Source organism: Elephas maximus, chromosome 1 (assembly GCF_024166365.1).
Source record: "Elephas maximus indicus isolate mEleMax1 chromosome 1, mEleMax1 primary haplotype, whole genome shotgun sequence".
Lineage (NCBI taxonomy): Eukaryota > Metazoa > Chordata > Mammalia > Proboscidea > Elephantidae > Elephas > Elephas maximus.
The window spans coordinates 10,099,788-10,120,430 of NC_064819.1; the positions used below are offsets into that span (position 1 = coordinate 10,099,788).

The window sequence follows — 20,643 nt, forward strand, 5'->3', positions numbered from 1 at the left end:
TTTGTCTGTTGTACGGTGTTTTGTCTGTTGTACACGGGGTTGCTGTGAGTCGGAAACGACTGGATGGCACCTAACAAGTATATAGCTCTAGAGCTGGCACTTCCCATGTATGCTACTTAGCCATTACAACAATTTTCCAAAATTAATATTATCGTCCTTCTAAATCTGAAAGAAGTGGATGGAGATTCAGAGAGGTAACGTGATCCCACAGGTAGTAAGTGGCAGAACCAAAACTTGAATCTATGTCTATTAGGATTATGACTCTATCCCATGTGGGTTGCACAGTAAATGAAAATACAGAACTAGATCCATGATTCCCAACTCAGACTCCCTCCACAAATCCACTCAATGGCAATGAGGCTTTTTTTTTTGCCTGCCTCGCAACCAACCCACCTACTTTAACAAGGAGCGCTGCTCATCCTTCCTTAGTCACGCGCCTTGAGCTCCCAGAGAAGCTGTCCCTGCCAGCTGTAAGCAAGGAAGTCAGAGGCACAGAAACAGAGAAGCAACCAAGGCTCTGCCCAAGATAGAATTTCAAAGCAGGTCATCTTTCCCAGGAAGCCTGCCCAATGGTCTGGCTGACCCTTTAAAGAGACAGGCACTCACTGGCCACCGTTCACCTAGTGGGCTGCCCAGCCTGAACTCAACCTGCCTTCTTTGTCTCACCCTGTACGTGCTCATCGGAGCAGAGGGTACTATGTTGCCTCACGTCATCCCATGCCTATTTTTTTTAATGGAAGAAAAAAGCTGAGAAGTTAAGGAGCTTGCCCAAGGTCCCATAGTTAGTATGTGACTAGTATGCAAAGTCTAGATAAGTGTATTTGTATTATATATTCCCTGTGCTGTACCAACCCACTACATACTTCTGGGATACATACCTATCTATCTACATAAATATATATGTACACACACATACATATATATGTATATATACTCACTTATTGCTACAGGAAGGGGCGCTGGTGGTGCAGCAGTTAAGCCCTCAGCTGCAAATGGGAAGGTAGGCTCTTCAAACCCCCCAGTCGCTCCAAGGGAGAAAGATGTGGCAGTCTGGTTCCATCAAGATTTACAGCCTTGGAAACCCTAAGGGACAATTCTATTCTATCCTACAGGGTTGCTGAATCAGCATCAACTTGACTGCAGTGGGCTTGGTTTGGTTTTATTGCTACAGGGAGATCTGAGTATGCTCCAGGGGTAGCATGTATGTCAGATGGCATATATGTGAGGATTCAAAAAATAAACCCAAACCTGCAGCCATCAAGTACAATTCCAACTCATGGCAACCCCATGTGTTAACAGAGTAGAACTGAGCTCATGGGGTTTTCCTGGCCGTAATCTTTATGGAATCGGATTGCCATAGTGCCACTGGGTGGATTCAAACCACCAACCTTTCTGTTAGTAGCTGACTACACCCCTCAGGGACCTTTGTGAGAGGACGACAGGAGCACAAACCCCACAGGCTACCTGCAGGGATAGTTGCATTGATGTCTGCAGGATGGGACCTTTGACTGGAATACAACAATGGAAAGCTGTATCTTTTTTTTTTTTAATCCAGATTCGAGAGAAGAAAAATGTATTGTATGTCAAAACGAGATGTCCATTTTGTCCACAAACATGCAGGTAGAAGCACAGTAGGAAATATTTGAAGAAAAAAAAAAAAAAAGACACAATAGCCATAGCATTTATTGATTCAACTGAATTCAATAAGCATTTATTCAGGACAAACTATGTGCACCAGGGAGTATAAAGATGAACAAGACAATTATCACCTTCAAGGACCTTTCTAGGGGAGACCAGCCTAGAAATAACTGCAACCCAATAAACAATACACCCAGAGTTCAGAGGAAGCACTAGCAGGGGAGCAAGTAATTCAGGAAAAACATCACTGGGAAGGTGACATTTAAACTGGTCTAAGAAGATGAGTAGGTGTTCCCCAGTTAGGGGAAGGCATTCCAGGAGGGTGGGGGGACAGAATGTCATGTCAAACCCAGAAGCAAAGCAAAGCTACGTGGCATGCTTGGGTAGGAGAGAACAGCTTGGTGTAGGTGAATCAAAGCAGCAGGAGAGGAGGCAGGAGAGGCAGGCTAGGGCCAGAGTCTGAAGTCAGTTGGCGAAAAATTGCTCCTCTAAGTGCGGTCATGAACTGCTGCTGGTCTGCAAACTGTCACTGGTCCATGATGAGGTAACTACAGAAACTGAGAGTATGTAAACATTTTTATAGCAATTTGATAGAGAAACTTATGGCCTTTGAACTTAATAACAAAAACCTGGGGCTTGTATTCTGTATGCATTTTAAAAAAGTGTATGATCTTTTTAAAACTTCATTTTGCTAGTATTGGTCTGTGATGGACTAGGGGAAAAAGGAAAACCTGGTCCTTCATCACCTACAGTTTTGAGAAGCATGGGGCCTGAGATTAATATTTTCCCAATATAGATGTTAAAATAGAACACAGGTATGATTTTAGGGTTTGGACACATTATTTCCAAGTTGATTTGAAGCAGATACTATTGGTTTCCTATCCAAACCATTTCTCTTTTTCCTCAGTTTACGGAACGCTGAAATTTACTTAGACAATACCTTAAGGTGGGCGCCTCCTCCAGCTGCCAGGTCCTAAGCCAAGCACGATACCCCATTCCCCTGACAGCAACTGGTATAAGGGCAGACAAGTGACCAACAAGATCTAAGTGGAAGTGTACAGGGGGCTATTTTCTGGGAAACGGTGTACTCCCTGACAAAGAGACAGCAAGGGGTCTGCTACTTTTTATCCTGGCTTGAACACAGTTAAGGAACACGCCTAAGGAAGAAAAGGAAAGACAGAAGAAAAACAGAACAAGCCTAGGTTCTTGAAAGTATCACTAAGACTTATTACAAACCTGAAACTTTCAACCTCCAGATTTCATGATAGGGGAGATCACGACATTTATCGCTTAAGCCACTAGTTGGGTGTTGTTACTTGCAGCTGAATGCATCCTGATCCAGCTCTAAGGATCTCCGTAAGAACTATTCTTCAGAGAACAGTTCTCTGAACATCCGCTGATTTTTTTTCTGAAATAAATCAAACATCAGAATATTTAATATGCTTGACTGATCATGTTCTTGCAGAAGTTGAGTGAACTATGAGAGACTGCTCCTCTAAGCTGCATCGTTCAGGACGACCTCACTGCTGAGTCAATAAGATGGTTTAGCGGGAACTGGTTGCCCAGCCAATATCCATTTATCATTTCCTCCTTTGTAACAGAATTTGTTTTCAGGTATCTAACCTACCAATGGATCCAAGGAGAGTGACCCTATCTAGCCAATCACCATAAAGCATTCTGCTAACAACTATTAGTGGCCTGTAAGAATATACATAACCTAATTTGGCCCAATCAAGGAAAGGAACTAAGAGTCCTTGCTTGAGGAATGGTTTCTCTCTTCTGTTCGACATGTATGGGAAAGTACGTTGTCTTCATCAGTCCTAGAAGAGAGAGGTCTGCGATGAAAATAACAGGTCTTGAATGGCAACACTGAGCCTGTATCACTGCATCTATAGTCTGCCCTAACTCTGGACTTCCAGTTCAGTGAAAAAGACTTCTCCTTGATCAGGACTTTCTGTGACTTGCTGTCAAAAGCACCATGATTTACACAGATGGAAAGATCACCTAGCAGTTTTTAATAGCTAAAGAAACACTGGGTACAGACACTATATATATGTATGTACACACACACCCACTAGACTATAAGCTCCTTGAGGACAGGGTCCCTGCCTCATTTATCTTTGTACACAACTTAGCAGTTTGCAGATAGTACCAAATTTTACGCAAGTAACACATGCCTTCTACGTTGACAGGTATTTTCGTTAAGTGGCACTATGCCATTGTTTTTACGTGTGGCTGTAAAAAACGTAACATAGCACACTTAGGAAAATACCTTGTGTGTGGGGGGAGGAAGGTGCAGTCGGCAAACAAATGTAGGGGGTGCACATTATTTGTGTAAACATTCAGTAGGTCCTTGGTAAATCCTGAATCAGTCTTTCATCTCTGAGGACAGGGTGTCTGATTCACGCATGGTTACTCGGCATCTAGGGCAGTTTCTTGCACGTTGGTTGCGTTGCACGCAGGAGACCCGGGTTGAATTCCTGGCCACGGTACCTCATGTGCAGCCACCTGTCTGTGATGGCTTGTGTGATGCCACGGTGAACAAATTTCAGCAGAGCTTGAAAGGCCAGGCAATCTACTTCTGAAAATTGGCCAAACACTACAGATCACAACAGTCCAATCTGCAGTCACTCATGGGAATGGTGCATTGTGTGGTGTACAGGGTCGCCGTGAGTCAGGGGCAGACGCCACAAGAGCTAACGATAAAAGGACACTGGGCTTGACCTCTCATGACCAATACTCAAATGACATACCACTAGCTATTAGACTAGGATGATTTCCTTAACCTGGGTACCTGTACTCACCTGTAGAATGGGGATCATAGCTCCCCATCAGCTTCACAGCAGACCTATGGAAGGCAGAGTTATCCTAAGGTAGGCCACGTCGAGGGATATGGTTCTATCCTCATGAACCTTTAAGTCAAATGTTTCAAGGTTGGACAAAAGTAACTAATTAGAGAGAATAAAGTGAATGTATGCATACTAAGAGTTTGAATGTTATTGTGAACGGCAGCGACCTAGCAAAGAGGGCAGGTTAGAATGTGGTAAGTACTTACTAGGAAACCCAGCCCACTTTGCAAATGGCTGTGGTAACATCCTTACTACCACCAGTGCTGTAATACTGCACATCACCTTTTGGGAGACTTAAGCACTTGGATGGGCACAGGTTCTTGTGAGGTGGGTTTCTAGCTGCAGCAGATGTCAAGAAGGGTGTTTTAAATTCCTTTACAAATCAGGTGGGCATACCACGCTGGCAAAGGGTTAAAAAATGTGTTGCTAAGGCTTCAGGGAAATCTGGCACTCTCAGATGCAAATGAGTACCTCTTCCTAGAACACTCAGGTAGTACACATCCTAGGCCTTGAAAACATGCACAGCCTCTGGTCCATTCTTAGCTGAGTATTTAGTAAAGGACGTTTATAATGACTTTCCTACGGAGACTTCACTGTTACTATAAAGCAGCCAAAAAAAGTAAAAAGTGTGTGAATACATACACAGACAAAAATTTGTCAAAAGGTCACCAAAAAGTATTCTTATTGTAAACTGGTACGATTTCAGGTGATTCCTTCCATGTTTCTATAAAACCAACCAATAAAATACAAAAATATCAGAAATAATTTAGCTATCTGATATGCGTCCTGTTCAAGGCTGAGGCCCAGTTCCTAGAATAGCATTTGACACATAGCAGGTACTCTATAAAACATTTGTATAATGAATAAACTTACAAATAAGGAATTGGTTAAATTACAGTAAGCCTCGGATGATTTTACACACAGCCAATATACATGAAAACGTAGAAATAAACTCACTCATGGTAAGATATATTAAGGGAGAAGGGCCAAAAATAAAACACTTCCATCTCACTAAAAATATGTAGCACAGAAAAATGATTCACTTTTCTTTTTAAAAATCTTATAAACACAGGAAAAGTTTCGAACAACATATACCAAAGATTAACATGAGGTGAAAAGGGCCCCCTGCCTTCTTTCTTAAAGTAACAGGACATATCCCGGCAAAGTCTGCATAACCATCTGCCAGGGATCTACGCCGGATGCGAAGTTGACTCACGCCTGCCTTAGGCCCAAGAGTCTATTTTTCACCCAGACGAATGCTCTACAAAGTGTTTACTAAAATAAAAATATTCTATCTGAATATTCATGTGAAAATATGAATAAAGAATTAGTGTTAACAACACAAAGCGCTACATACTGTGCCAAATACTTTATGTAAATCGTTTTAATTAGTACTCACAATCTTCTAAGTATTGCCACTGTCCCTGTTTTTTTTCTAACCTTTTTTCTTTTGCCAGATGAGAAAACAGACCCAAAGAAGTTGTGGCTTGTTTAGGGTAACACAGCCAGCCGCTGAGCCTAAGTCTGTGACACTTTTCAAAGCCATGCTCTTAACTAATGAACTAGGATAGTAATCTAAGAAATCGTTTAATTCCATTCCTTTATTTCCTAAAGGAGGCAATTTTCCCATCACTCAATGACACATCTATGCTACGTACACTTATTCACACTCTTCATTAACTTTTGGTCTAACAAATTCCTTTTCCAAGAGAAAACTAGTGAAGAGCATTAATAATTTAAACATTAAGACTAAAGGCCTGTCCAGTTCTTGCCTTTAAGAAAGTTAAAAATAACACGTTAGTTTTGAACAAGATCGTATTACGGCCACCACACTCGTCCTGAACTGGTTAGGCGTGATTTATTCCTACTTCCATGAACCTACTTTTGGAGATGTCACTGGGTAACATCAGTACCTGTTTTCTCCTTAAAACAAATACCTGGAATTCCCAGAATAACACAGTAACAAGAACAAAGAAACTTGTATTACAAGATCTTTTTACTTTATATCCTTTATGAAGAGTCACGTGAGGAACTCAAAAAAACACTTCTGAAGTTCTTTGACCAGAGTTTTTTTTTTAATAATTTATAAATACTTTTTCCATTTATTGAGACATTAAAGAATTCTCAGTTATTTAATCTTCTTCATTCTTCTGAAATTATTCATTCACAGAGCAGGCCACCTAAGAAAAAGACTTATTTTAGAAAGTCAAATTTCAAGCATCACGCATGAGGGAACTAAGACCACCAGAAATGAATGCCTCCCCCAAATATTACTAATTGCCACAATGACTGTAAATCAGCACTGAAATAAAAGGTCCACATTTTTAGATTTTAATTTAGTCTAAGATCATCACTGAAACAGTTCAATTCATTACACTGTTTAGTATTAAAAGCCTTTGTTGAAGTAAAAATAATTTATATTTATTTTCTTAAAAACAGCTTCCAAAAAAGCCTAAGGCAGTTTATTTCCACAGATACTCCAGAGAAGAGACTTGCAAACCCCTCCTTGCTGATTCAAGTATGTTTGGCCAAGTCCTTGACATGGAAGGCAGAAGGTCAGCTCACTCAGTACACAAGGCACTTCCTGTGGAAAGTTACTCACTTATCCCAAGGGTGAAGTAAGGGTAACCCTCCTGAGTCCATTTGGAAAGACTGAACATGGAGAGGAGCACAGAGGGTAGGCTTGCTGGTCTAGTCAGTATCAGGCTTCTGTCCAGGAAGCTCTCACCCACCCAGACTCCCAGTCCCACGGGAGAAGACACAGAACAGTGCTAACAAGGTAGCTCAATAACTGGGCTAGTCAACTCCGCACGGCTGATGCTACTGCTTCCCTCATCTCACTGTTCCTTTATCTGGTAGAAAAAATCAGGCAAACCTTATTAACAGCAGGAGCATCTAAGCTCTCTCTTTTCTGAAAGGCTCAAAGCAAGAATACACTAAGGGAAGTGTAGGACAGGAAGGAGAACCAAAACGAATGCCCTCAACCTTTCCAGTGATAGAAGCCCCTCCAATTGTTGCCTGTTTCACTAATGACGGTTTGGGAATTGCCTACACATTTTACCTTCTTTATCTGAGTGTAAGCTCCTTGACAAGAGAACCCATTGCCGTCCAGCTGACTCCCACTGTCTACCCAGCCCCCTCTTTAACCACACGTTCCTTTGAACTCAACTCTCCAGAGATACTAACGACTCGCATATGTCATGTTTTCTCATGGTGTGCCTTTGCCCCAACTGTACTGGCAGCCCAGAATGCCCCCTAGCAATAAATATACCATACTATATATACGATCATGAAATATATCATGGCTCTCTTTTTATAAATGAAAAAAAAAAAACCTAAAATCCAGAGGATTAATGTCTTGATCAAAGTCAAACGTAGCTAAGCTAGACAGCAGGATGGGAAGACCAATGTCAAGCCTCAGGACGTTCAGCCTACACTGTCTGTACCACATTGTGGTATTTCTTATCAGGTCAGGACAGGCTCCTTATCCCTCCTTTCTACAACTCAGTGAGGAAGACTGGCCCTGAAATTCCAGAGGGAGGAAAGAGGTGAAAGGGAAAGAAGCCAGGCTCTCTATCACTGTCGTATGGGCATGCGGCCTAGTGTTATCGGCTATTCTGAAGTTAAAACGGGCAATGGAAGGGAAGGGACACAACGCAGAGGGGGTCAGCCTGCTAACCCACCTTAGGCAAGTCATTTCATACCTTTAGGTCTTAGTTCCCTTGTTCATTCATTCATTCACTGACAATCCTCTACCGAGCACCCACTAGGTGCCAGGCTGGGAATGCTGGGGGTATGGCAGTGAGCAGAAAAAAGAAAATTCCTGTGCTGGTAAACAAGCACGTAATGTGCAGGTGATGGTAAGCAGTAAGACTACAGTAGCCACTGCCCACATATAAAATCAAAAGTTTAGTTCCTCAGTCTCACTGGCCACATTTGAAGTACTCAACAGCCACATGTGGCTAGTGACCACATTAGACGGTGCACTACAGGACATTTCCATCAGAGTTCTACTGGACAGTGCTGGGGTGGGATGATGGGAGAGGGCGCTATTTTAGGTGGGTGGTAAAGAAAAGCCTCTCTAATAAATAACGTGGCGTTTGAATAGACACCTGAATGAAGTGAGGGAGTGAGCCAAGTATCTATCTGAGGGAAGCGCTTCTCAGCAAAAGGAAATCATTTACTTGTAGTACGACTGGTATCACCTGAGGTCCCTTTCAGCATTAAAGTTTCGATTCAAAGTTCAGTAAATTTTATTAGAATGAAGCAAGATATAAAATTCCATGCTTTTTGTTTTGCAAAAGCAATGCGTCTGTGTTACCTATTTAAAAGAATTTCCCAAAGATACACAGGAAAAAACAAGGAATAGAGAACATTTTCCTTTTAGTTCCTGTACGTCAGACAGCTGAGGATTTTGAACTTCATACAGCTGAATTCCTCTGACAACCGTAACTCCAAAGGCTTCTGATAAGCCCTTTCTTGAAAGCTAACTTCCCCATTCCCAATCCCCAAATCCTCTGAATGTCTCTCAATTTACTGGCATCATTTACTCCCCACATAGAGAGCTAAAAAGTTATTTTCTTCAGCGATACTTAAGCATGTCTGAACTGCCGTTCAAATAGAATGTTGCAAAATGGCTGCCAGACTTGTAAAGCAACACACAACTCGGAAGCAATAAGCTCACGTAGTATCTTGCTGAGCTCTGCTCACCATTTCATATCTTAAATCCCAGGGCTCTCATGCATTCCTTGTGGGCCTCAATTAGGTGTCCACAGTGCTCTTCTCCTTTCTCGATGATACTAGAAAACAAAATTTACTTGTTATCTAACAAAGGACGCATTAAGCACTTTACTAAATAAGCATGACCACAGTGATGGTGGTGAGGCAGAACATGGTTATACTGGAATGTAACTGGTGTTTTTAAAAAATATGACACCAAACAGTTTTGTTCTCATTGGATCTTGTGATATTTCCACGCCCATGAGAACGGCCCACAGAGAACTAGTTTTGGGGGTAATGTGATTTCAAGAAATAATTAAGCATGCCACATACCGCCTCTGGTTCATACTCAAGGAATACTGCTACTCTATAATGAAATAAAAGGGGCCCCAGTGGCACAGTGGTTAAAGTGCTCAGCTGCTAACTGAAAGGCTGACAGTTTGAACCCACCAGTCCAGTGAGGGAGAACAAGTGGTGATCTACTTCTGTAAAGATTACAGTCTTGGAAACCCTACGGTGCAGTTAGTTCTATTCTGTCCTACATGGTCACTACAAGCCCGAGTCAACTCGACAGCAAAGGGTTTGGTTTTTGGATAATGAAATAAACTGACAGAATAAAATATTTATGTTAATGGATGGACAGAGAGAAGAGCTTAATTTTTTACCTGCTATCACAAAGAAATTAACTTTCTGATTGTGCCCCACATTCAAATACCACCTAAATGAATCTACTTCTGATCACAAGACGTTCTATAACAAACAGCAAAAAAGATCTGGGAGCCAGGAGCAGCAAGATGAGCCCCCTCATGATGCCCAAAGAACTTCTAACTTATAAAATTCACAATCTAGAGACTAGGACCACCCAGCTTTATCTCTACGAAGAATAATTTTAGCCAAGAATTAAGTTAAGCCAAATCCAATTACAGGAAAAAAACCCTTGACTCCAGATATTTGGAGAGAAGTCATAGGGGCCTAAAGCAATCAATGCAAAAGGAATTCAAGGATCAAATAAGTTCTCCCTTCTATTGTGCTCGGCTGCTAACCAAAGGTTTGGAAGTTCAAGTCTACCCAGAGGTACCCCGGAAGACAGGCTGGGCGACCTACTTCTGAAAAGTCAGCCATTGAAAACCCTACGGAGCACAGTTCTACTCTGACACACATGGGGTTGCCATGAGTTGCTGTCAACTCGACATCAGCTGGTACTGGTTCCTGAATCCTACTCATCCTTCAATAGGTAGCTCAAGAAAGGGCTGCCTGAAAACGCGAGAAACTGTCTGGGATAGCGCATGTCTCCCTAAGATTAACAGCTCGCTTTCACTGGGCATTTACTGAATGATAGCCTGGTACTGTGCCAGGCACTTAATGTGGCTTATATCATTAACCCTTACAATAATTCTGGAGGCAGATACTTTTATTAGACCCATTTAACAGACAAATGACGCAAATAGGTTAAACAACCTCCTAAAGGTCACAAAGTTGGTGAACCTGGATTCAAACCTCAACTCTATATCCTGGGCTCTTAATTTGATGCTACACTATGGGAAGGCTCAATGAGCACTTACTATGGAGGTTAAGTTCAGTGTCAGAAAAAAACAAAACACACACCAAACCCGTCAAGTCGATTTGACTTGTAGCAACCCTACCCACGGTCTTTCAATTCTTCCCTCACAGCATTATTTGCCAAGTACTGAGCTCCTACACTCTTATTACCTCATTATGCCAGGATTTCTCAACTTTTTAATATGAGGACAAAAAGGGGGTGAAGGAACAAGGTACGTATTCACGTTATCTGAGGGCTTCTTGTAATGACATTGGTTCCATAATAGGAGCAATATAAAATGAAAACAAAACCTTTTGATGGATTGACAGTAACCTACACGTGCTATTCTGAACACTATATAATCCCTAAATCCTAGACCAGCTGATTTTTAAATCCTCTGTCTTAAAAAAAGCCCCTCCACTTCAGCAAAGAACTGTGAGGAATGTACTCTGTGTGCTGCTGTCTTTAAATTTTGAGAGAAATCCCCAGACAGCCCCAGAAACTTTGACTCTTTGGTCTCGCCCTATCTATTATGGCTCTTACCACGTACTAGAACGACTATTGGTATTATGTCTCCACTAACTTGGAGCTCCCCTTAAAGCAGGCAGTACCTTTATCCATTTTTACATCTTCGGTCCTGACACCTAAGAGATACTCAAGAATTCTGCAAAAAGGAAGGAACGGGTGAAGCGAGCCTCGAGTGATCCTGATCTCTCGCCTCTCCCTTTCCCCAGCAGCCCGGCCAGAGCAGGTGCCTCAGGCAGCAGAGTCAACAGAGCTGACTGCGAAGCACGCCGCACACCACGCAGGGGCCCTGAGGGACCCCAGCTGGGGACAGAAGGCAGAGACCCCAACACGTGGGGCGCGGGGCCGCCAGCCGCCCCTTCCCCGGCTGCGCACTGACCACGCATCGCGCGCCTTCTTGGTCTCTGGGCAGGCGCAGCAGGGCTTCAGCGGCTTCTTCTCCTGCGACTCAGGCGGAGCAGGGCTTGCGGCCACCAGGCCCGGCATCTTTCGTGCCGAAAGCAGCTAAATACAGAGACCCGCGAAACGCCTGCAGCCCCGGCAAACGTCGTCACTTCCGTAAACCACTCGGGAAAAGGGACAGGAAGTCCTGCCTCTCTCGCACCGGAAGAGGAGAGTGGGTATAGCGGGCGCGTGCGCAGTACAACTTAACCGAAGCGAAAGTGGATGATTGACAACGCGGGCGCCAATTCAGCGCAGGCGCACAAAGGCCGGGTAGACGGTCTCGGCGTTTTCGTAAACCAACGTTGGAGGGCTCGGAAAGGATGAGAACAGGAAGTCGTCTCTGAAGTCAAAAATGGAGCCGCAGGAAGTGCCGTGACTCATCGAAACTAAACAAGAGAAACCACAAGTAAAAGCCAGTTCCCCTGAATAAACGCAGTTCCTATATTTCACGCTGTAGCAGGTCTTTCCTGTCTTTCACTGCCCTAGGTAAAAATAGGTAGCAAAGGCGTTTGAACAATCCCATCAACAAATATCGGGAAAGAAAAAAGGCCTCCCCTGTATATTTTAAAGTCTCGGCTAATTTAAGTTTATGGTCCTGAACAGATTTATTTCAGAATGAATTGTCCAATCCGAGGCTTCAAACTAGTTGGTTCAGTTGGAAACGCCGCTGAGAAAATGCATTTCTAACAAATACCCTGCTGAGAATTTGCATTTCCACTCCAGGTGTACTGAATCAAACTACATTTTAACAAGATCCCTGGATTGTGCTTATGTATAACTTTCTTGGGATTTGGAAGAAGGCAGGCCTCCACCCCTGACCCTGCCTCCAGCTCTGTACCCCTCTCCCTGTCCCACTATCCCCCAAGGCACAGCCCTAGCCAGAACCAGTACCTGTTCTGTTCAAAGTGGAGGAACCAGGAGCAGAGGAGGAGCATGGGGCTGAGACTGACCCACACTGGCCTCCTAGGTACTCCCCTCCCAAGGGGAGGTGGAAAGGCAAGGAGGAAGCCGTCCAGCAGGGCCTTCTCTCCAGAAAGCTTGTTGGAAAAGACCCCTCTGCCCCCAGCCCTGCTGGAAGAGGGGACTGAGGATGGGGCTGACAAGGTACCACCCCACCAGAGACATCTGCTGAAGAAGACATGGAGATAGAGTCAGAGGCTGCCGCTCTTCAGGAAAAAGAGCAGGATGACACAGCTACCATGCTGGCTGACTTCATTGATTGTCCCCCTGACAATGAGAAGCCACCACCTGCCACAGAGCCTGATTCCCAGCCCTCTCCTGCACCCCCACTCCCCGTTTTCAATAAAGTTATGTCCTTAGATATTGGGAGAAAAAAAAGTTAGAACTTGTTAGGGAATGAACCAGTTTGAAGCCCTTGTACTTAAATCATGGGGGGGGGATGTATTGATTAATAAAATTGAAAAATGGCTTTTCCTTAGCATTTCCTGAATTCACTTAGGTAGATAAGTAAATGGGTATCATGTTACTTATTCAACAGAATGAACATAATCAAACTGTAGGACTTGGGGCATTGTTCAGATAGTTGCCTGGTGATAGATGTGTCGGATGGTCGAAATTTCAGTATTGCCTAACCAAGGTTTGTCTCTGTATTTCAGTGATTTAGCTCAGGGAATCTATTGGTGTTTCTGTGAACTGGTGCCAAATAGGAGTAATTTCTCTGTGTGTATCTTCAAAGGTACTAAGACCATCCCTATTTTGATATCTGAAAACTTAATAAGCATGGTTTTTACTTCATTCTGGTTGGAAATATTTAATACATTGTATTACCATTATGGCAATGGGTTTTTTTTTTTGTTTTTTTACCCGTATGCTCTCAGTTTATATGCACCTAGTATTATAAATTCTTCAACTAGTTCTTCACTCAACTTATTTAGAACTTCGCTGTGCCAGCAGTGGTCCCTGCACAAGCAACATCAGCATCACCTGGTTACTTAATATATAATAAAAGTAGTTCAATAAATCAATGGGGAAAAGCCTTAGCCATATGGAGAAAGTTAAACTGAATCCCTACCTTAACACTGCATCTGAACGGGGGCTCCAGAAGCATTAAAAGCCTAAACGTGAAAGCTCAAACTAAGGAATTAATAGACATTAATGGAGGATATCTTTACACCCAGGGGTGGGGAAGGATTTGTTAACAGTATTTCAAAAGCACAAATTTAAGTTAAAAAATTGATTAATTTGATTAAAAAAATAAAGGCTTAGAGACCAAATAGATGACAGATTGGGAGAAGATATTTGAAATAACTAAATCCAACAAGGGGTTCGTGTCTAGAATATCCAAAGAATTTACAGAAACAAACAATAAGGGTATTGTTGTTAGGTGCCATCGAGTTGATTTCGGCTCCTAGCGACCCCATGTGACAACCCCCAGAGGATTTTCTTGGCCGTAATCTTTACGGGAGCAGATCAAGAGGTCTTTCTCTTGTGGAGCCACTGAGTGGATTTGAATTGCCAACCTCTCGCTTAGCAGCCAAGCACTTACAGGAACCCCAGTAAAAGATGGTGAAGGGATGTGAGCAGACAATATACGGAGGAAGAAATGTTCAAGCAACACTTTTTATTTGTTTTCCTGCTTATTTAAGATACAAGAATATAGAGAAGAGAAAACCCTAGAGACCAGCACTTATAAGAAAAGCTGTTCTGAAACAGTACTAATCGTAGAAGGGAAATTAAAACAATTATGAGGTATCACTTTTTACCCAATAGAGTGACAAAAGTTAGAAGACTGGATAATGCCAAGTGTTGGGTGGAGATGTGAGGGTGCAGGAACCCTCTCAGGCTGCTGTCGGTGGTGCAGACTAGCCCTGCCATTTTGAAAGGCATTCAGGCGTACCCAGTTAATTTGAAAACAGATGCATGTAACTCAACAATTCTATGGCTTGATCTATATTCCAGAAAAATTCCCCATAAATCCGTAAGGGATCATGTATGGGGATAATCATCAGAGCACGTTTTTGTGGCAGGGAGTTGGAGGCAGTCTGGGCATCCATCACTGAGGAGGTGGCTAGGGAAAATACAGTATATCAGGCCCAAATAAGAAGAAATTGAGAACGTACACACAGGTAACATGGATAGATTTTCAAAGCAATGTGTGTGGAGCGGGGGAGGAAGGGTGTAGTAAGAAAGAGAAGAAATAGGTAACACAATACTATTTACCTAAATTAAAAGGCAAGGCACAAAACCAAACATACACATAAGAACACAAGAATGTAAAAGATTTGCTTTAAAGGGTTAGAATGGTTGCCTATTTTGTGGGGAGGCAAATGCGAGTTGAGGATGGAGATAAATGCAAATAAATGAAGTGACGTTGCAGAGACCAATGACGATAATGTGGCATGCACAGAGGAAGATAATTAAGTCAATTCTCCGCACCTGATGATAAAGGAAAACTGCTGGTCACATCCGCTAAACGCAGTTCGAAAAAGTACTACCTTATGGGGTAGAAATTGCATTTAATTATTTCGATGTTCTTTTTCAGCACTAAGAGACTACACTTGTAGGTGGTGTGGAGCAAAGCCAGTTTTATACTAAAGGCTTAAGCTGCTTCCTTGCTTTTAAGTGAAAAATCATCACTGTCATAAAGAGATTGTGAATTCCTAGCTGACGTACTGTGATCGCGTCATACCCATTTTGGTGCCTCAGCATGGTGGACACAGCCTAAGTGCTTTTTACCCAAACACATTATTCCCAATGGAACTTTATCTTGCCTGGCTGCTGCCAAGAATCTAGAAGTTTTTTTTTTTTTTTTCTTTTTCTCCCCCATACAAAATAAACAGGGAAAAAAATGTTTATACTGATTTTCTCTCATAGTACTGCCCCGTGACTCGTATTGGCGCTGATTGTTCTTAATAGAAAAGACAGTATTAAAAAAAAATTGGGAGGCTCGATTAGTGTATAATCCGTTGAAATGACAACATAATTTTCAGCCATAATACCCTCTATTTATGCAGGGCTGTTCAGCTTCTGAACCATCATTTAATCTTCACAGCAATTCAAATTATCATCCACATTTATACATGAGAAGATGGAGATTCAGAGAATACATGGTTTACTCAAGGTCACATAACTTGTAAGTGGCAGCCTGGGTCTCCATATCTCCCTGTAAGGCCTATGATCTATCTCCTATCCTATTTAATTTGCTTAAATGCAAGGCAGATATTTCTTATTTTGAAATTAATAATTAACCTATTTTTAGTTGTGCTACTGGACATCTGGGTGAATGAGTAAGAAAAGGGAGGAAAAACAAGAGGTAATATCTAAGAGAGTTTAGGGAGTTAAGAAGATTGGGATAAGCTGTAAACACAGATTGTAGACCAAAAGACTGAGCAGCTTTCCTGCAGTTAAGAAAAGATCGCCCATTCTCCTCCCCTGCTTCACTGAAGAGCAGGTCCAGTGGTGACAACCCCTCTGTGACTTCCTCAGAGTAAGCTAGTATCAGCAGGCCTCAGGCAAAATGCCTGGCCCTGCATTTTCTTTAACTTGCTGCATTCAGGACACTAATATGCCCTTACTTTTCTCCCTGAGCATTGTGACCACTCACACTCTTTCAACATGTTCTCTTTGCCTTCAGAATCCCTGCGCGGTGCAGGGCCACCCAGAGGCTGCGGAAAAAAGGCATGGCAATCTACTTCTGAAAAAATCAGCCATTGAAAACTCTACGGTGCCAGGTCTACTCTGACACACACGGGGTCACCATGAGCCAGAATTTAATCTATGACAACTGGTACTGGTCTTTGGATTGGAATATTCCACTCTCCTTGATGGGGGCGGGGGGCAAAGGATGTTCAATTCCAACTTGGAATATTCCATCATTTATATCTAGCTGCAAAACTTTCCTCTTGTTTCAGAGTGGTGCAGTTAACACACATTTAACTGGGTCATTTCTTCTTCTACCTTATAATTTATAAATAAGTAAGCTTTAAGGCTAGCTATTGATTTTTAAGTTATTGCTATGCTTACTTTAAAATGAAATCATTGCTTTCATACTCAGCCCAAATGCCTTTTGACTTGGGGGCTGGCCTGTGTTCCTATTAAAGGTAGAGATATAAGATATATGAAATTTAACGTTTCTCATTCTTCCCCAAGAAAAACCTCAGTAGGTCACAACCCCAAGGAAAACACAACAATTTTAGAAAGCTGTAATTAAAGATTAAATTGAGAGTTGGCATGTGGATCTTAATTAAAGATGGAATTCAACTATTTATCTTACAGAAGCAACTCTGAGGTCAGTACCATTTGTATCAACTTCTCTCTCCTCAGTTTTTATTTTAACCAGCAATAATTTGCTCTTTTAAGCCTCTAGGGGCTCTTTGCTATTGCTATACTTGCTAAATTAACAGACAGCAAGACTTGAAATGAGAAGAAACAGCTGCAAACAACCATTAATAATCGGACCATGGAATGTATGAAGTATGAATCTAGGAAAATTGGAAATTGTCAAAAATGAAATGGAACGCATAAACACTGATATCCTAGGCATTAGTGAGCTGAAATGGACTGATACTGACAGCTCTGAATCAGACAATCATGTTGTCTACTATGCTGGGAATGACAAATTGAAAAGGAATGGCGTTGCGTTCATTGTCAAAAAGAATATTTCAAGATCTTTCCTGAAGAACGATGCTGTCAGTGAGAGGCTAACATCCATACGCCTACAAGAAGATGGGCTAATATGACTATTATTCAAATTTACCCATGAACTCCTACAGCCAAAGATGAAGAAATCTGTCTTGGAAGCAGTACAGCCAGAACGTGCCTTAGAAGTAAGGATGGTTAGACTGGGTCTTACATACTTTGGACATGTTATCGGGAGGGACCAGTCCCTGGAGAAGGACACCATGCTTGGTAAAGTAGAGAGGTTAGGGAAAAAGAGTAAGACCCTCAAGAAGATGGATTGACACACTGGCTGCCACAATGGACTCAACCATAACAATGATCATGAGGCTAGCTGTACATAGGGTCACTATGACCCAGAAACCACTCAAGGGCACCTAACAACAACAACAACAACAAAGGTTTGAAAAGGTGGTTGTATTGGAATTTTTCATAGTGCTGTGAATATATTATTGAATGACACTGAATGGGGACATTAGCTACCAATGGCACCAAGCAACCGTTCTGTGGATGGGATGACAGCCCTGGTAATGTAACAATCAACACTAAAGAAATACTCCCTAAAATCCCTTCACGATACAGGTATTCTCAGCCATTTTTTCATGCCTAACTAACCCAAGCATGGATACTCTACCAAGTAAGGGTAGGTAGTTGAAGTTGATGGAGGAGTGCCACCATATGCCGAGAGAGAAGAATTACAAGGCATAAGTTATTTGCCTAGGTGATAGGTTCAGAGGTAACTTTTTACAGTATTTACACTTTTTTTCTGTAGAAAAATGCTTTTCAATTTCCACAGGTAAATATGAGCGTTCTTTTAGCTGTTCAAGAACTTTGGAGGCTCTGAGATTTTACGCTACTTGCTTGCCACAGTTCCATGCTTGCTGGTAGAAGCCACCAGATTGTTGGCTCAGATGAAGGACAATTTATTCCTTACAGCTGTAGCAGTAGTCAGAGTATCAGCATTTTTATGCCGGTTCCCTGACCCCAGTTCCCACAGGGTGATGTGAAGAGGCCAGATGCCATCTGCGTACCCCTTGGGTTACATTATAGGAGAGGAACACTGAGCTTAGGGATCCCAAATCTTTAATAATGGACAACAAGAATGCCTGCCCTTTGCTCGAAGGGAGACACTGTGTGTCTTGTAAGGGTATAAGCAAACCTGCCCTTTGCTCCAGAAATAGGCATTATATCTACCTTCCAAGGTTGTTTGCTATACAAACAAACAAAACAAGAAGTACAGACAGTGCCTGCCTTGTAAGAGATGCAGAGATATGAAGAACTGTGGAGATCTGTCTCCCAATATGGCTGAGAATAACTTTCATTTTAATGGCATTTTATCAAGTAGCATCACTCTCTATGATCAAGTTTCTTCTATACAAGTAAACTTCAAGACACAGATCTAATCTCCTGAAAGCTGTGTGTTAGTCATCTCTTGCTGTGTGACAATATTACTGCAAGCAGTGGTAATACCCCTGGTGGTGTAGTGGTTAAGAACTACAGCTGCTAATCAAAAGGTTGGCAGTTTGAATCCACCAGGCGCTCCTCAGAAACTCTATGGGGCAGTTCTACTCTGTCCTATAGGGTCGCTATGAGTCAGAATTGACTCGATGGCAACCGGCTTTGGTAGTGGTAATACACATTTCCTGGCTCACAGTTTCTGTAGATTAAGAATCTGGGCATGGCTTAAGTTGGTCCTCTGTTTAGGGTCTCGCAAGGCGTCAGTCAAGATGTTAACCAAGACTGCAATCTCACTGAGGTTCTTCTGAGGAAGGAAATGCTTCCAAGCTCACTTGGGTTGATGACAGAGTTCAGTTTCTTACAACAGCAGACTGAGAGCTTGGGGTTCTTGCTGGCTGTTGGTTGGAGGCCGTCCTCAACTCCTAAAGACGACCTGTAGTTCCTTGCCACTTGGGATTCCCCAACATGGCAACTTGCTTCCTCAAAGCTAGCAAGGGCATAAGAGAGAAACTCCAGCCAAATGAGCCCTACAATCTTAGGTAGCATAATCATGTAATCACGTATATCCCATCACCTTTGCTGTATTCTGTTAGTTAGAATCAAGTCACACTTACCAACATCACGCTCAAGGGAAGGGGATAAACATAGACCATAAACACCAGGTGGCAAGGACCATGGGTCCACCTTAAGAGTCTGTCCAGCATAGGCTAATTATCTAAAGATAAATTCAAAACAGAGGCTGTGTGGAACACATCCACCAAAGAAGATAAGTTGTCCAACTACCCAAAAAATAAGATCAAAGATGTATGTTTGTATTTAATTCTTTGTTGGGGATAATGTCCTTCTTAGAATCAGAATAAACCACAGTAAATTGCTGGAACACTAACCATAATCAAGTGTTATTTTTTTTTTTAAACCAAACTGTAAATTTAAAAATTCACCTAATAAGCCAGCTTAAACTGGAACTTTTGTTTTCAAATACTGTTTGTTTATTTTGTCTGATTGAATCTAATTTTTTCTAAAATCACTAAATGGAAGGTAAAGGTATTGAGTGTGCATTTAGGTATATGGATTATATCTTCAACAGTCATTTCTGTTCTTCAACAACACATTTTTCTTTTGTATGTTCACAGAGTTTAAGAAGAACCTCAGATGTTAAAAACAAAAACAGTTTCTCCTGAGTCAATTATGACTCATAGTGACCCCATACATGCTCCGTAAGGTTTTCAATGGATGATTTTTTCCAAAAGTAGGTCTCCAGGCCTTTCTTCCAAGATGCCTCTATGTGGACTCACAGCTCCAACCTTTCAGATAGCAGCTGAGTGTGTTAACCATTTACACCACTTAGGGACTCCTCCCGGATATTAGTCCTATGTAACTGAAAAACTCATGGTGTGAAATAACATAAATAGAGAAATTGGGAAAGTAGTTGGACCTACAAGAGAATAATAGCTAACATTTATAGTTCACCCCCATGATGGGATTGGCTGTTAGTAGCCAATCAGTTGAAGTGGAGTTTCCTTGGGCTTTTGTGGCCTGCATCGAGTTGGGTGGACATTGAGGCAGGGCTCTTGCTTGTTCTGAATCCTGCAGCTGGCTGCTATTCCTCTGACCTCCGGTTCTTGGGACTTGAGCTGGCAGCTTACCTGCAGTCTTACCTGCTGGTCTTGGAATACATCGATCTTCGCACACTGTGAGCCCAACAGCCCTGACCTCTGGCCTGCCGATCTGGGGTTTGCCAGCCCCTGTGGCTACGTAAATCAGGAGAAGCCTCTTTCCTGACCTGTGGACTCGGGATGTTGCAGCCTGTGTAACCAAATGAGCCATTTCCTT

The 20,643-nt window shown here is 42.3% G+C and overlaps 1 protein-coding gene across 1 annotated transcript; it reads right to left on the reverse strand.

Annotated features, from left to right (window-relative positions):
* Positions 1 to 6,540: 6,540 nt before the first annotated feature.
* Positions 6,541 to 11,856, reverse strand: LOC126072323 (cytochrome c oxidase copper chaperone). The gene is made up of 3 exons (XM_049877314.1): positions 11,651 to 11,856; positions 9,198 to 9,286; positions 6,541 to 6,667 (listed from the first exon to the last, which is right to left on the reverse strand). The coding sequence occupies exons 1-2, from the start codon at positions 11,755 to 11,757 to the stop codon at positions 9,202 to 9,204; spliced, it is 192 nt and encodes a 63-aa protein (XP_049733271.1). The 5' UTR covers positions 11,758 to 11,856; the 3' UTR covers positions 6,541 to 6,667; positions 9,198 to 9,201.
* Positions 11,857 to 20,643: the final 8,787 nt, after the last annotated feature.